The 14,628-nt window shown below is 57.5% G+C and overlaps 3 protein-coding genes across 4 annotated transcripts; 1 reads left to right on the top strand and 2 right to left on the bottom strand.

Moving 5' to 3' along the window:
- Positions 1-50: 50 nt before the first annotated feature.
- Positions 51-7,489, bottom strand: IK (IK cytokine). The gene is made up of 20 exons (XM_072347919.1): positions 7,405-7,489; positions 7,092-7,158; positions 6,871-6,963; positions 6,391-6,450; positions 5,987-6,154; positions 5,788-5,902; positions 5,470-5,540; positions 5,321-5,367; positions 4,924-5,087; positions 4,710-4,818; positions 4,254-4,293; positions 3,643-3,844; positions 3,319-3,337; positions 2,659-2,737; positions 2,282-2,362; positions 1,793-1,850; positions 1,504-1,592; positions 1,097-1,205; positions 494-528; positions 51-334 (listed from the first exon to the last, which is right to left on the bottom strand). The coding sequence occupies exons 1-20, from the start codon at positions 7,418-7,420 to the stop codon at positions 307-309; spliced, it is 1,650 nt and encodes a 549-aa protein (XP_072204020.1). The 5' UTR covers positions 7,421-7,489; the 3' UTR covers positions 51-306.
- A 43-nt stretch (positions 7,490-7,532) lies between these two features.
- NDUFA2 (NADH:ubiquinone oxidoreductase subunit A2) lies at positions 7,533-8,707 on the top strand. 2 transcript variants are annotated; one of them, XM_072347922.1, is made up of 3 exons: positions 7,533-7,691; positions 7,790-7,896; positions 8,525-8,707. In XM_072347922.1, the coding sequence occupies exons 1-3, from the start codon at positions 7,588-7,590 to the stop codon at positions 8,614-8,616; spliced, it is 303 nt and encodes a 100-aa protein (XP_072204023.1). In that variant the 5' UTR covers positions 7,533-7,587; the 3' UTR covers positions 8,617-8,707. The 2 variants fall into 2 exon arrangements, with proteins under 2 accessions (XP_072204023.1, XP_072204025.1); XM_072347924.1 differs by having other exon boundaries at positions 7,790-7,891.
- Positions 8,642-13,398, bottom strand: TMCO6 (transmembrane and coiled-coil domains 6). The gene is made up of 12 exons (XM_072347920.1): positions 13,265-13,398; positions 13,045-13,175; positions 12,834-12,943; positions 12,579-12,762; positions 12,288-12,392; positions 12,036-12,121; positions 11,407-11,523; positions 11,115-11,226; positions 10,858-11,032; positions 10,316-10,410; positions 9,620-9,787; positions 8,642-9,175 (listed from the first exon to the last, which is right to left on the bottom strand). Exons 1-12 carry the CDS (start codon positions 13,341-13,343, stop codon positions 9,002-9,004), a joined length of 1,536 nt encoding a protein of 511 aa, XP_072204021.1. The 5' UTR covers positions 13,344-13,398; the 3' UTR covers positions 8,642-9,001.
- Between the last annotated feature and the right edge of the window lie 1,230 nt (positions 13,399-14,628).

Genomic DNA, 14,628 nt, shown 5'->3' on the forward strand with positions numbered 1-14,628 from the left:
ACCCAACGCTGAGCCAAGCACCGCGCTGCCTACACACACACACACACATTCAGAAGCCTTGAGTGTCATTTTATTACATCTACGAGGGTTGCAGATCACAAGCTGTACAACAAACCCGAGGAGCCCCAGCACAGCCCCATAACGAGGCTGGGGCTGCGTGTGCTGCCCAGGGCAGGCAGAAGCCAGCATGGGGGTGAAGGAGAACGGCAGCCCAGGCAGAGGCACACCCGCACTCTGGGAACGCTGCATCCAGCAGGACCAGGCTCCAGCTGCAGAAGGAGCAGATGGAGGCAGGCAGCTCCAGCCTCAGTACTTGGGCCTTTTCACCTCCACCCTGGAAGGAGAGACGGGCACAAGGCCGGTGAGGTTGCAGGAGGGGCTGAATGTTCTCCCCCCTCCTTCCAGACCCATTGCCAAGAGGCAGCACAGCTCTTTGCCCCCTGCAGCCCCCAGGAGGGATTGTAGGAGACACAGCACAGGTAACTTTACTAACCCATCAGCCTCCAGCTTCTTCCTCTTCTCAATGATCTGTGGAGAAAACACAAATGCCTGTTATACCTCATGCACAGACAGCCACCCAACTGCCCCCCTCTCCTCCATAAGGACAAAGCAAGCAGCAGGAGCACTGTAGGATGGCAAGATACTCAGTGTGAGAGCTGCAGCTGGAGCAACGTTGTCCACAAGCTGTCTGAAGCCTGGACAAACTCGGTCTGTTCCCCCTTTGGCCATCAAGGCCAAGTCCCACTTTGGTTCTCACTGGGGGTGCTCATGGCCAGCTCACCCTGACAAACCCTCCTCCTCCTGGATGGCCCAGCTCTGCTTCTTAGAAAACAGGAAGCCACAAAACATGCCTCGTCCCCTCCAAGCCCACCTGAACGGCTCAGAGCTGCTGCTTTTGGGCACATCCGCTTGCTACACAGTACTAAGCAAAAAGCCCCCCTGCAGCACAGCAGCAATGCCTGGCTGCAAGGACACGGGCTGGACCAAAGAGAAGAGCCAGCACAGCAAGCAGAGGGTCAGCAGGGAGTTCTCCTGAGCCAGGGATGTGCTGGTAATTCACGGCCTGAAAGAAGCACCACGAGCTGCAGGCACTCACCGCACTGATCTTCTTCCACTGCCGGTCCAGCTCTGCCTTGTCGTTTGTCTCCTTGAAGCGGCGGGTTTTGCGTCCCTCTGACATTTTGATCCCATACTGGAAGGCCGCCCTGCAGAAGGAATGAGAGCTCAGTGCCTGGTGCAGTCCTGTGTCCCGGTGGTAGAACAGACACACCTGACCCAGTCACAAGCCTGTCATCCACTGAGCCAGCTTACAACCCTGGGAACTGCCCGGGCAGGCATTCCTAAGGGCAAAGACAACCCATGGTTCCTCCTCCAGCCCTCACAAGGGGCTGCTCTTCTCGGTTCAAGCTCCCCCAACACCTGGGCTTGGCAACTACTGCCATTCCCACCCAGAACCCACCCGTTCCTCAGCTGGATCTAGCACTTCACGCGTGCTGCACTCACTTGGGCAGAGCCTCTTTGTTGTTCATGTATTCGCTGTATTCCTCCTGGGTATCGAAGTCCCAGCGGCCCAAAGGCCCTTTCTTGTTACCCTGCAGCAAGAAGAGATGATTCAGCAACTCCTCAGTCGACACTGGCCAGGACTCTTCAAGCCTTTTGTATGCCCACAAGATCTCAGACCATCACCAGCCCCAGTTCAGCACTCGTGCATCCAGTGTGGACCTGGCTCTGAGATCCTGAGCCCTGCAGTGATACCCAGTTCACCATCTGGCCTCAGCCTATGGCAGCCTACCTGATCCATCTTGCTGTAGTCCACTTCTTCATCGCTGTCCACAGCCATATCATCCATTCTGTATGGGGGGAAAAAAGCACAGAAGGTGCTCAGAGTAGGTGTCTGGGACACAGATCAGGATGTTGGAGCCACGTGTCAATACTGATCAGGCAGTGAGCTCATGACAGACATCTCTCACGTCCTCATGTTGAACACTAAGCTGACCAGAGAGAAGTGCCTCCAACCCAGAAGATTCTCAGCCATCTCTGCTCTCCCTGGCACTGAGGGGCAGGGGGCTCCAAAGAATCATTTATAGCAAAGATCAGATAAGAAACTCAAGGAGCATTTTTATCAAAAAGTTGCATAGACTGGCAATGCACCACAGCCAGTTGAAGACCTGCTCCTTCCAGCAAGGAGCAGTGGTGCTGAGGAGCAAGTTCCTGCTGCTAGAGAACAGTGGCCCCTTGGTGCACCCTGTTCCCAACCCACAGCTTCTTGCTGCTTCCTTACGTAGCAGGGTAGCACTCGGCGTAGCTGTTTGACATGCCAAAGAAGTCTCCCAGCTGCTTCTTGTCTTCTGGCTTCTTCAATGTGGTAACAGTAAAGGAAAACAACAGCAGATAGGATTATGTACAGCTAAGGCTGAGGCAAACAGCACACTCTCCTACACACCCAGCAGACATCCACCCCAACACAACTAAACCAGATGCTGCTGGGCTTACGTTTGGTTTAGAACAAGTAACGAGGCCCAAGCAGCACTTCTCTACTCCAGAAGGAAGAGCCCTCCCACAGGAAGGAAGGACAGACACATAGACACTCAGCACAACTGGCCTACAGAGGAAGCCTGGTCCTGTAGTCAGCCAGGCTGCTCAGACGGTAAAGGATATGTCTCTGTCCCTTCCCAGCCAGCAGCTCCAGCAAACTTCTCGTTGATGGACTTGATGAGCTCCTTGGCAGAACCAGGTCCTGGGGCAGGAAGAGCAGCAGGATGAGTTTTGGTGGGGGAAACAGCTCACCTATTACACCTGGGGCTGCAAAGAGCCTCCTTCTGTATGATCAGTTCATGCAGCTTTAAGGCAGCCTTAGGGCAGACAAGTGCAGTCTGCTCCTGCAGGGTACATGGGATGGACAGCACTGGGATGGGGTAGCAGACAGGAGCACAGGCTGCACAGCAGGTAGGAAAGGGGAAGCTGGAGAACAACAGTGAGCAGCAAACGTCAGTTTGAGCACAGACAGAGGTAATTCATGTAAGGCTGATGCCAGGAAGAACTTGAATCCTCCCCAGCTGGCATAAGGTCATAAGTGGATTTGCTGCTAGAAAAACATTTGTATACCCTCAACCAGGGCTCACCTGCAGCAATTCATAGGCAAGAGGCTCTTAACTGCATTACCCACCTTCCACAGCAGACAACTCCTGTCATAGCAGTTTCTGGGAGAGCAGAGCTCAAGCAAGACAGTAAGGCAAGCAGCTGTTCAACAGCCTGCAACAGCATGTGACCTCACTGCAGCATCCAGCCTCATTCGAGTAAGCACACGACTCTACTCACCTTTGTCAATGTCTGTGGGCTGCAAAGAGGGAGAGATACTGTGTCACTTGGGAGGGCTGAAAGTATGCAACCGATGGTGCTGCATGACTTGCAGCTCCACTTTTAAGACTGCTCGTGGCAATCAAATGCACACGGAACTAAATCAAAAGCCACCAGCCCGTGCCAGTTTTGCCTCGCTTGCTGAAAGAGAGCACAAGCACCCAACCACCTGCCGGCCCCTGGCTGGAGAGACAGAGCTCAACATGAGCTGAACACAGGCACAACTGGGAGTACGATCACACCAACCCTACAGCTGCGCTCACCGTGCTTCAGGAGCAGACTCACCTCGTCATCAGCCTTGGGCTTCTCAAAGTAGCTGTGCCTCTTCTTCTCCTCCTCCCGGTCCCGCTCCCGGTCCCTCTCGCGCTCCCGCTCCCTGTCACGCTCACGGTCCCTCTCGCGGTCTCTCTCACGGTATCTCTCCCGCTCCTTATCCCGTGGCATCTTTGCAGTGGAGGGCACGTAATCCCCAATGTCTTCAAAGATGCTAAAGTGGAAAAGAGCCCATGCTTACAGGTGGTGTAAGAGAAGCCACAACCACCTCCCTTTGAACTGGAACCTGACAAAGGAATGTGCAGCATCAGCACAAAGAGCCAAGGATGCCTCTAGAACTGGCTCCTCTGCCTGTCAGAAGTACTGCTGCATTTCTGCTCTCTATCAATGTCTGATTTTGCCTCTTGTGGACCAGGACAAGAGACTGCCCTTGCCTGCCTCAATCAAGAGATAAAACAAAGCTTGTCTCCAGCCTTAGCCATCTTGTCTTAAAAACAGCATGTCCAAAGAAGCAACTTGCTCCACACGCACTAAACCCAGTACTCTCCAAACTCAGATGATCAAAAAGGCATTAAGGCAGATAGCTCTGACCCCACGGCCTGTGGTGGCAGAAGGACACTTACTTCATATCAGCTTCAGGGGGTTTCTTCTCATCCAGCTTCCCTGCAAGGACACAACAGCAGTAAGATGCACATTGCTCCACACCCACCTGTGCTGCTTCCCAGCCCAAACAGTGGCAGGCCTGGAGGATGTCCTCCCAGCTTCCTGGCCACAGCACAGCTCAGCACCTCAGCAAACCATCAAGTTCCTCCCCCACAGAAGGCAATTCCCAAAGAAACTGGTTAAGAGTAGGGAGAACAGAGCAGCACAAGCCACTCCTGGAGCTGTACTTTCTCAGCACTTATTCAGCTGTGAACACCCTGCCTTCAGGATGCAGTGTTTGGAGAGCAACAGGAAGCCACTGTCCTCCAAGCTCACTGCCCCGCAGTGCAGAGAATGCGGGAAATCAAAACGTATCTCATTCTCTTGGGAGATGCTTCGAGCACGAGTCCTTCCACTTGGCTCCCTTCAGCACCTACCTTTGTCTTTCTTCTTGAGCTTCTTGTTGCGAGTTCCTTGCCTGAGGTAAGAGAGGATCTGTGTCAGCTTGCTGATGACGATGTCATTTGTGGTCAGCGTAGTCTGTGCCTGAAAGAGAAATGCCCATGGAAGTGGCTGACTCTGCAGAGGGCAAGCCCTGCTCCAGGCAACTCAAACCAGCACAGTCAGGGGACCTGGACACCAGCTGGATACCTCCATGGTGGGGCAGTCGGCCTTGCTCCGGATCAGCGTGGTGGGGATATCAGTGTCAGCGTACTCATCATCCAGATCTACCACGTAGGCCATCCTCCCTGGCAGGAACAGCTCATTCCTCTCGTAGGCTTTGCTCTTGAACAGAATGCGGTAGATATTTCGACCTGGAGGGAAAAGAAATGCTCTTAAGATGCTCCTAGGAGAGCAATGGACAAGCCCATAAAGAACCATGTTTAGCTGATCAGAGACATCAGAATCAGCTCCTAAGAGCCACGGTTGTGCTCTCAAGTTCATTATTCCTATACCCTATATGCCTCCTTCCATCAGCTTCAGCATTCCTCCCACATCCAAAACAACACAGATAAGGTAGGGAACAGCCACACGCACACAGCCTTACCCAACCGAGTCTTAAATTCAATTTTGTTCTCAGGATCTTCATCTTTCCTGGAAAGACACAGAAACTAAGCATGCTAAGCACTCAGCCCCTCCGCATCATCCCTCTGAGAGGCAGCTGCACTCAGCAGTGCAAAATCCTCCACCACTCACTTGGTTTCTTTCTGAGGCTTCTCCATCATTTCCTCTTCTTCCTTCTCTTTGCTGGCAATCTCAGCCCGCACCTAACCACAGGGTAGATCTGTGCATTACAGACCACGTCACACCACTGCCGTTCATCACAACAAGGAAGGCCATTGCCACGAGTTCCCCAGCCATTCATAAATCTTTCCATGAAAGGACGATGCATTCCAGGAATGCGCTGGCAACACCACAGTATGTGACAGCAGGAACTACACCCCCTCCTCACCACCTCTGCCAGCTGGATAGGGCACGATAACAGAAGAGCAGCGTGGTGGTATCTGTACTCACCTTCTGCAGCAGGGCAAAGTCCAGACCCTTCACCAAGTGAGTGTGCTCCATGTCACCACCCAAGAACTTGGACTCCTGGATCAACTGTCTCCTCTTCTCTGCAGCAGATTTATCCCTGTGCAACAGAAGTGGAGGCTGTTATGAGGCAGCCGCTGTGAAGCAGAGTGTTAAAAGAAGGCCATGTCACAAGCTCACGTACGCCTCTGCAGTGGGCCCCACAGCCCTGTAGTTTGCAGTTGTACTGATCAGCTCTGTTTCCTCGTAGTCCTTGTTCACACCATCTCTTCTCTCCTTGGCTCGATCCCTGTACTTCTCAGCCAGTTCTCTTTCACGCTCTATCTCCTGCTGGCGCAGCTTCGCATAATAGCTGAGGTTGGAGAAACAGCCCAACATTAGTGACACATTCAACACTTGATGCACTGCTCGGGCAACAGCCTCTAATGCCCCACACACGCCTGTTCCACTCTCCATCTCTTCCCCAAACACAAACTAAAGCACTGTGGGACACATCTCAGATAAGATGAATCTATAGTAATGAGGAGCTCAGTCTTCGCTTCCAAAAGGAAAAGATGAACGCCCTGATGTGTCCCTTTCAACACTTACCTTTTCTTCTTCCTTCTACGAGCGGCTGGATCTTCATCTTCATTGTACTCCCGGGGCATCCTGGAAAAGGGTAAGAAACAACAGGTACAACCTGCACAGCATGACGGAACAGTCACAGCAGAACATCACAAAGCCCAAAGACAGGAACAGCACAGTCCAGTATGTCAATGAGAGGAGGACAAAGTTCATATCTGCAGTTAGCAGAACCTGATCTGCTTCTTAAAATCCATGTAAAACATTCTAACAGCTCTGACCCACCCGTTTCTCACATTAACTCCAGCAGCACACACGTGCAACACGGATACCCCAGCACAAACCTCGGTCCAGCTCTGCTCCCCAGTCCCATATCCACACTAACTAGCGTAGGCCTTTAAATACTGCACTATAGAGCACAGGGTTAGAGAGCCGGGCAGGTTCAACAGCCCTGAGGGATGAAGGCTGAGCTGCGCCGCGCAGCCCCGTGAGATGCACCCAACTCACTCATGGTGGCGAGATTTGGATGGTGGCGCCGATGTTGGCGTCGCCCGCGGGGTCATGAGGAGCTTCCGAAAGTCTTCATTGGTGAGTTTGGACCTGCAGGGAGGAGAGGAGAGCAGCCATCAGCGCCCGGCATGTCTGCCATGAGCCGAGTGTGCTGCAGGGCGGGCTGTGTGCACAGAGCTGTGTGTGCTGCAGGGCAGGGCTGTGTGCCCGGCACTCACTGGTGGAAGGAATGCGCGTCGTCCACGTCGTGTCCATCGGGGGCCAGAGGGTTGGAGAACGGCTCAGCTGGGGGCGGGAAGGAACAGCGCTCAGAGCCGGCCCCGCACCATCCCGTACCCATCCCGCACCCGCCCCGTCCCGTTGGCGCACTCCGTTCCGTCCCGGCGCTGTTACCCGCAGATCTCTATCACCGCCCGCCCCTGCGTCATTCCAGCCGCCCCGATCGCGCCACCCCCCTGCGGCCGCGCCGCCCGCCGCTCCGCACCAACACCCGCCGGTCCCGCTCCCGCTCCGCCCCCCCCTTCTCCTCACCGTCCCGCTCCGGCATCTCGACCCGCTCCGCTCCCCTCAGCTGTCGCACCGGAAGTGCCGGAAGTGCGGAAGTGCCCGTCGCCCTCCCCGCCTCCCATTGGCCACTTGACCGGACGGGCGCGCCGATTGGTCGAGCGCCGGGATCACGCTCCCTGCGCTTCCGACGGAAGAGCGGCGCGCAAGATGGCGGCGGCGGTCGTGAGGGGCATCGGGGGCGGGTTGGGCCGCAGCCTGCGGGAGCTCCGCGTCCATCTGTGCCAGCGCTCCGCCGGCAGCCGCGGCGTCAGGTGAGCACGGGGACGGCGGCGGGGGGGCGGGGGGCTGCTGCCGTACGCGGCTCTAACGGCTGCCGTACACGGCTGTGACGGCTGCCCGCCCTCGGCAGGGAGTTCATCGAGCAGCACTACGTGACGCTGAAGCAGGCGAACCCCGACTTCCCCATCCTCATCCGCGAGTGCTCCGGGGTGCAGCCACGGCTGTGGGCGCGGTACGGTGAGTGCAGTGCGGGACCGTGAGTGCAATGCGGTGAGTGCAATGCGGTGAGTGCAATGCGGTGAGTGCAATGCGGTGAGTGCGCTGCCGAGACGCGGGTGTCCATCGTGTCTGTGAGCTCCCTTTAAGCACTGGAAGGCTGTGCTGAGCCCCCCCACGTCCTCACCTTTTAAATAGCAGCCCCCTAGTGCCAGCACCAAGCCTGCAGGTATCTGCTTTGTCCCTGTGATCTGCAGGGAGATAGAGCTACTATAGTAAGGGCTACTGTAGGAGCAGTGCGTTTTTCAGCACGGTTTTGCTGAGGGGGTTGTGATGATCTTCACATGAGCCAAAAGCAGCCGGGTTGGTCACTTTGGGACAGCACAGCGGCCTCTGCTCAGCTGCAGTGCTCTGTGAGGTGAGCAAACATTGTAGGGTGTGTTGGATTCTCCAAGGAAACGGCTGAGCAGTGCGGTCAAGAAAGCTGGAAGCAGTAAGTAGGGCACAGGAAGGCAGCTGGGGGCTGCAGGGTGCTGAGGGGTGCTGACACTGACCGGAGACACTGGCCCTGGGAAGCCCAAAGCGAGGCCTTGGTTCACCCTTCCAGCAGAACAAAAGGATGAGGTCTAACCCTCCTTCTTTTCTGCAGAGTTTGGCAAGGAGAAAAGCGTGTCGCTGCACAACCTCAGTGTGGATGAAGTGGCGAAGGCCTTGGAGAACATTGTGAAGGGCAAGGTGTGAAGACAGCCAGCAAACAGACTGAACGCTTGTGACTTTTAATGTACGATGCGTGTCCTTAACTTAATCACATAAATGCACGTGCTTCTCCTGAGCATCGCTTCTTGGGTTTAAAACTGTAGCAGTAAATCCAGCAGTGTTTGTACATCTCTGCAGCAACAGGAACCTTCCTGTACTGGTTGCAGCTCAGCTCTGCCCTACATAGTAGGGAGGCACAGGGCATCTTGGCAGTGCTTACACCATGACCGGGACACCAGGACCAGCATTCCTATATGGCCAGCACTGCTGCTTGCAGATAATCTGACCCCCCAACAAGCCTTCAGGCAGCGGTGCAGGAGAGCAGGGCACGGGGTGAACAGTTTATTCTTCCTCAGGTCAGGACGGCAGGTTATGTCATCTGGGAGAAAGTGGATGATGCAGCAGATGGAGAACTAAACACAGAGGCACCCAGTGGCTGCAGGGCCATGTCCAGCAGCGCTCGCACCCGCTCCTGGAGTTCTGGGGTGTTCTGGTGCTGCTCGAGCATCTGGTGCCCTCCTTGTCTGACAAAGTCAACAGCAACCTGTGTGAGAAAGGAGGAGTGAGAGTGGGCTGGCTGCTGCTCCAGGCTGAGATGCCTGCAGTCTGCTCCATCTGTGCTGGGCCTGGATTCCCCTTGTTCAGCACAGGGGTCAGGGCTGAAGGGATCCACCAGAGCTCTGCCAGATACTTGAGTCCAGAGCCAGGTAAATCCAGCTGTTCTGATCACTGCTCTGAGTGTGCAAAGCTTGAAGTAAGGACAGTGGAAGGAAAACGATGCTTCCCCACATAACAGTTGTGACTTATAGAGGGGGCAAGTACCATGCACAGAAAAATTATCATAAAGGAGCTGCCCCCCAGAGACAAGAGAAAGGCTTCCGACTGTCACACAGGTGGTTCCCATTTCAGATGTGTATCTGGGTGCTGAGGAGTGTGGGGAGAGAGAATGAACAAGGGAAAATACTTCTGTTTAAATGATAACGCCCACCTGTGGCCAGTGCAGGAAGAGGAGGTGCAGCAGCTCCAGGCACTGCCCCACCACCTCAGGGTTGGGTACCATGAGAACATGCAGCAGCAGGGAAAGGGCATCTTGCTGGTGCAGCTGCTGGCAGTAGGCCGGGCCCTTCTCTGCTATGTTGCACAGCACTGTCAGGACCTGCACAGAGAAGCCATGAGAGTGAACAAGGAGCGCTCTGCAAAGAACTCCTCTTCCTCAGAGGTCCTCCCCGGTGGCTTTTGAATGCTCTCCAACAGCTTTTCCCATCTCCCGAGGCACTGCTCGTCTGCATGTCCTGCTTTCTCTCAGCAGGATCCCTCTGGAGCAGTCCCAACTACATCACCCCTTAGGAGAGCATCCCTCGAGACCCTTCCCTTCAGCTTTAGAGGCTTCCAAAGGAAGGTGGCAGCAGCCTTCCTAGGCTCACCCCAGGTGCAGGCAGGCCTGGCCTCAAGTCAGCATCTGTCCCATGTCCTCAGGCAGGAGATCCCTCCGCCAGGATAAGACTGACAAGGCAGAAGCAGCGACTTCAGAGGACACGGACAATGATGTTACCACCACACCAGACTCTATGAAGTTGTTAGCACCGACTCAAGCTGACTTCAACTTGAGCACTGCACACACACGACTCCTGTTTGTGGAAGTTCAGAGCTCTCCATAGATGTGAGGCACAAAGGAAGGCCTTACCAGCATGCTCACTGTCTGGGAATGTGTCAGGAGCTGCAGCAGGGCTGGGAGCAAGTCCATAGAGAGCAGAGCAGAGCAGAAGAAGGGCTCATCCGCTACAATGGGCAGAGAATAAATACGTTAATGAAATTGAGGCCTCAATGCACGAGGCACAGACTTGGTACGTGCCGACTGCTCTTTGCAAGTGTGAGGTGTGCTCACAGCACAGGACAGACCAGCTTAGACAAAGCAAGTGCCAGCAGACAGGGTCTCACTGCATCTTACCAAACTCAAAACCAGTCCTGGAAACTCAGTCAAGGAGGAAATGTGTGTGAGGGGAAGAGCCTGGCTAATTCAGGAGCATTTCTGCTGTTACTCCTTAGAAAAGAGCTCTTTTCCATCCCCAGAGCACCGCCATCTGTATGAGGTGAGACACCACCCGGCAGTCCCTCAGGGCCTGTCACCATGCAGCATGGCTCTGCTGGCAGGCTCCTTGTGCAATGACCTCCACGCCTGCAGTCAGGCAGCTCAAGCTCTGCTTACGGCCTCACAGGGACACTCACCTGTGAGGTTGTTCAGCAGCCAGAGACTCTCCGGTATGATGAACGGCTGCTGCTGCAGGTAGCACTGCATGATGATGAAGAGGGCCACGAGCAGGCGCTCATCTTGGGGCTGGACTTCATGGCCTGTCTCTTCGGCGAGCAGGTTGCCGAGGCAGCGCACAACCGGGCAGACGAGCTTTGACAGCATGAAAGAGCCTTTCGGTCAGCCCGCATCCCCAAAGCAACACAAAGAAAGGCTGACCCTGCCTGCGTCTTACCAGCTCCAGGCCCTCGGAATCACTTTGAGAGATTTCAGAAGCGATGTCGCACAGGAGTGAGGTAAGAGCAGGCACAGCCCCCAGCGACATCAGCTCCACGTTGGCTGTATGGCTGCAAAGGAAAACATCACTTATGTAGGTCAGGAAACAACAGCACTGGTCCTGCAAGCACGCACACTGTCCATTCCCTCCACTGGGGCACAGATGGCTGGCTGCAGTCAGGCTGGACAGGTGATGCTGAGCCAACCACAGCAGCTTGGGGAGAGGAGGACACAAACCCAAAAGCATTTACCTACAAACAATGTAGTGGAGGCACCATGCAAACTCTACTGCGGCTCCTGTCCCAAACTTGAGGCCAGAGCAAACCAGTCGAAGCATGTGCTGGGGGAGAACAGAGTCCAGAACCAATCTGGGATCAGAACAGCAGAGTTAATGGAGGCACCGGCCAGAGCAGGACCGATAAGCAATGGGGACAGATCAGCCCTAACCGCTAGGCAGCTCCAAGAACACTCCTGGAAGAGGCTCTTGGATAAGGGCTACAGTCTCAGCATCAGCCAGGCTCCCCTGTCAGTGGCAGGGCCTGGGGGCACTCAGACACCTCGGCTGCGGTCACATTTTTGGCACTGGGTGTCAAGCTGATCTTTTCCAAAGCCAGAGAAATACAGCCAGAATTTCCCCACTGGCCTGCCCTGTTCAACACTGTCCTTTACTGAAATACCAAAGCTATCCACTCAGATTAAGCTGAGGGAAGAGAGTCAATCCTGGCACCCTGATCTGCAAAACAGCCTCCATAATTCAGCAGGAGACTGCTCTGAATTATTAACATCACTGGGATGGGAAATGCATCATTGTCTCTGCCGTGCAAATACCACGCAGGGCCCCGGGGCACATGCTGGTGCAGGGTACAAAGCTCAGACTCACGGAATGATCTCAGTGGGGGCTTCCTCGGCCTGGAGGAGCTGCGACAAGACGTAACCCAGACCTTCCAGCACAGCCTCATGCGGGGACTGCAACCAAACAGAACAAAGGTGACATCCACAGCAGAGCCTGGAAGACCCAAGGCACCAGCTGCGTGCCACTGAAAGGTAAGGGTAATTCAGGCAGACAGTGTCTGAAAGGCCTAAGACAAGGTCTCTTTATGGGGAAGGGGGTGGTAAGAGCTACTTCACCCACCTGGATGCAGGATGCCAGCACCGGAATAATGCCCTGGGGCAGAAGCTTCTTCCTCACAACTTTGCTTTCCACTACCAGGTTGCCCAGCGTGTACAAACACAGCTCCTGAAACGCACCCGAGAGCAGCTCATCTCCATGCAGGGCTGACCCTGCCGTCCTGCTCCGCGGGGGAGGATGGAACGGAGCCTTCCAGGGCGTCCCTTCCAACCAGCACTTCCACACGAGAGCAGCAGGCTCGGCCAGCTGAGCTGTACTGGGAGCAAGAGAGGGCAACGCGAGCGTGGGCCTTACCGTCAGCTCCACGCTGTGTCCCGAGAGGTACGTCAGCAGGTAGGAGGTGCCGGGCATGCACGCCTCAGCCACGGCAGCATCGCTGGAGTGGGACAGCTCGTGCAGGCAGCGCGCCGCCTCCAGCTGCACGTCAGGCAGGTTGCAGGTGAACAGCCCGACCAGCGTCCGCACGGCTCCGTCCAACCTGCGGGCACACCGAGCTGCTGCCGGCTGCACAGCGGGACGGGCGGCGCTGCGGGGCCGGGCTGCGCTCACCTGACAAACTGCTGCTGCGTCTCTTTGCTCTGCAGCGCCCGGCGGAGGAGCCTCAGCCACCTCCTGCGATCCTCACCGCCCCGCTGCGCGCCTCTGAGCAGCTCCGAGACCTGCCCGCACGTCGGTGCGGCACCGGGGTTAAGGGGCCAAGAGGTCAAGGGGTTAAGGGCGCGATCCCCGCCCCGCCGCCGTGCGCCCACCCCGCGCTCACCTCGCCCTGCAGGGCCGGATCCTCGCCATCCTCCGCCGCATCCCCCGCGCCGTCCCGCCCGCGCTCCGCCCGCTCCTCCCGCAGGAGCCGTTTGCTGACCAGCTGCTGCTCGCGCCGGGCCTTGCGGAGCGCTGCGTGCGGAGCGGGTTACAACGCGGATCCCAGACCGGGCGGCCGCCTCGCCCCGCTCCCCCCCCCCGCACCCGCGTCCCGCTCCCACCTGCTTCCCGTTCCCGCCGCCGTTCCCGCAGCTCCTCCGCGCCGCCCCCCGGCCCGGCCCCGCGCCGCCGCCTCCACATGGCCGCGGGACGAGCGGGGCGGAGCGCGGCGCCACGTGACCGGATCCGGCCCTGCCCCCGCAACGCCGGGAGGGGATGGGAGCCGAGCGGTGCCGGCGGCGGTTGGGGCTGTCGGGAACCGGGAGCCGTTTGTGTCGGAAGGGACCCCAAGGGCCGCCCGGCCCCTGCAGCGCACCGGGACACACAGCGCTCACAGCCCGCACAGCCGGACCGCGCCTGTCTGCGGGGATGGGGCTCTGCCACCTCTCTGTGCACCCCGTGCGGGGCCTCAGCGCCCTCACACACACAAATACACACACACACACACTCACACACGCACACGGTCCCGAACCGCAGCACGGTGCGGTCACGTCGCTGGGGCAGCTCTTACATCCCGCACATCCCGCACATCCCCGGGGCCGTCGGGGCAGCCCTCGGCGGAGGCGCGCAGCAGAATCGCCCTCCCGCTGCTTCCCATGGCACGGCGGTTCCGTCCCGCTCAGGAAGCGACAGTGCCGGGATCCCGCAGTGCGGGCGGTGCCGTCTGTGAGCTGGGAGCGGGCGGGAGGAGCCGCTAAAGCGAAGCGGGGCAGGACGGAGCTGAAAAGCGCCGACGGGGCCGGGACGCACCTGCGTTGCCGCTGCGCCGCGCTGGAGGCGGGACCGGCGGGCGCGGAGCTGTTGGCAGCGCCGTCGGCTCTTGGCAGCGGCTGGAGGAAGCGCCGCGGGGCACTCAGCGCCGTGCAGGGGCTGCCCGGTGAGACGCAGCGCGACCCACCTGCGGGGGGGAGGGGGGTGGGCGCGGCCGGGCACGGAGACCCCGGGCGGTGCGCGTCGGGAAAGCTCCGACCCCGCGGGGATCGCGGGGAGGGCTGGGGCTGCTCTGGGCTGGGGCAGGCGGAGGGCTGGAGCGGAGCCCTTCCGGCTCCTTCACGGCACCTTTTCGGCAGAGCCGAGTCTGCCGTACCTGGGAGCTCGGGGTACTTCTGGTTACCGCTCCCGACATCAGCCTGCAGTTATCTGGGCTGCGGAGCGCTACGCGGTGCCGGCGGGGGCGGGCGGGCATCCCCAGAAATGATTTTCTGCTGTCCCCCTGGGGCTGGTAATGAGGAACATCCCTGGACCGGCAGAAGGAAAATACAAAGCTCTCTTTTGCAATTTCCTGCCCCAGATTGCACGGAAACAGAGCTGCGGCCGTCCCACACTTGGCTCAAACCAGCAGCTCCGGCTCTGCTGTGCTCAGCGCTTCTCGTTTCTCCAAATCCGGGATGTTTGCCGGCTGCTCGTGGGCAGCACCCAGCAGCCA

The sequence above is a fragment of the Excalfactoria chinensis genome, chromosome 13, assembly GCF_039878825.1.
Source record: "Excalfactoria chinensis isolate bCotChi1 chromosome 13, bCotChi1.hap2, whole genome shotgun sequence".
In the NCBI taxonomy this organism is placed as follows: Eukaryota; Metazoa; Chordata; class Aves; order Galliformes; family Phasianidae; genus Excalfactoria; species Excalfactoria chinensis.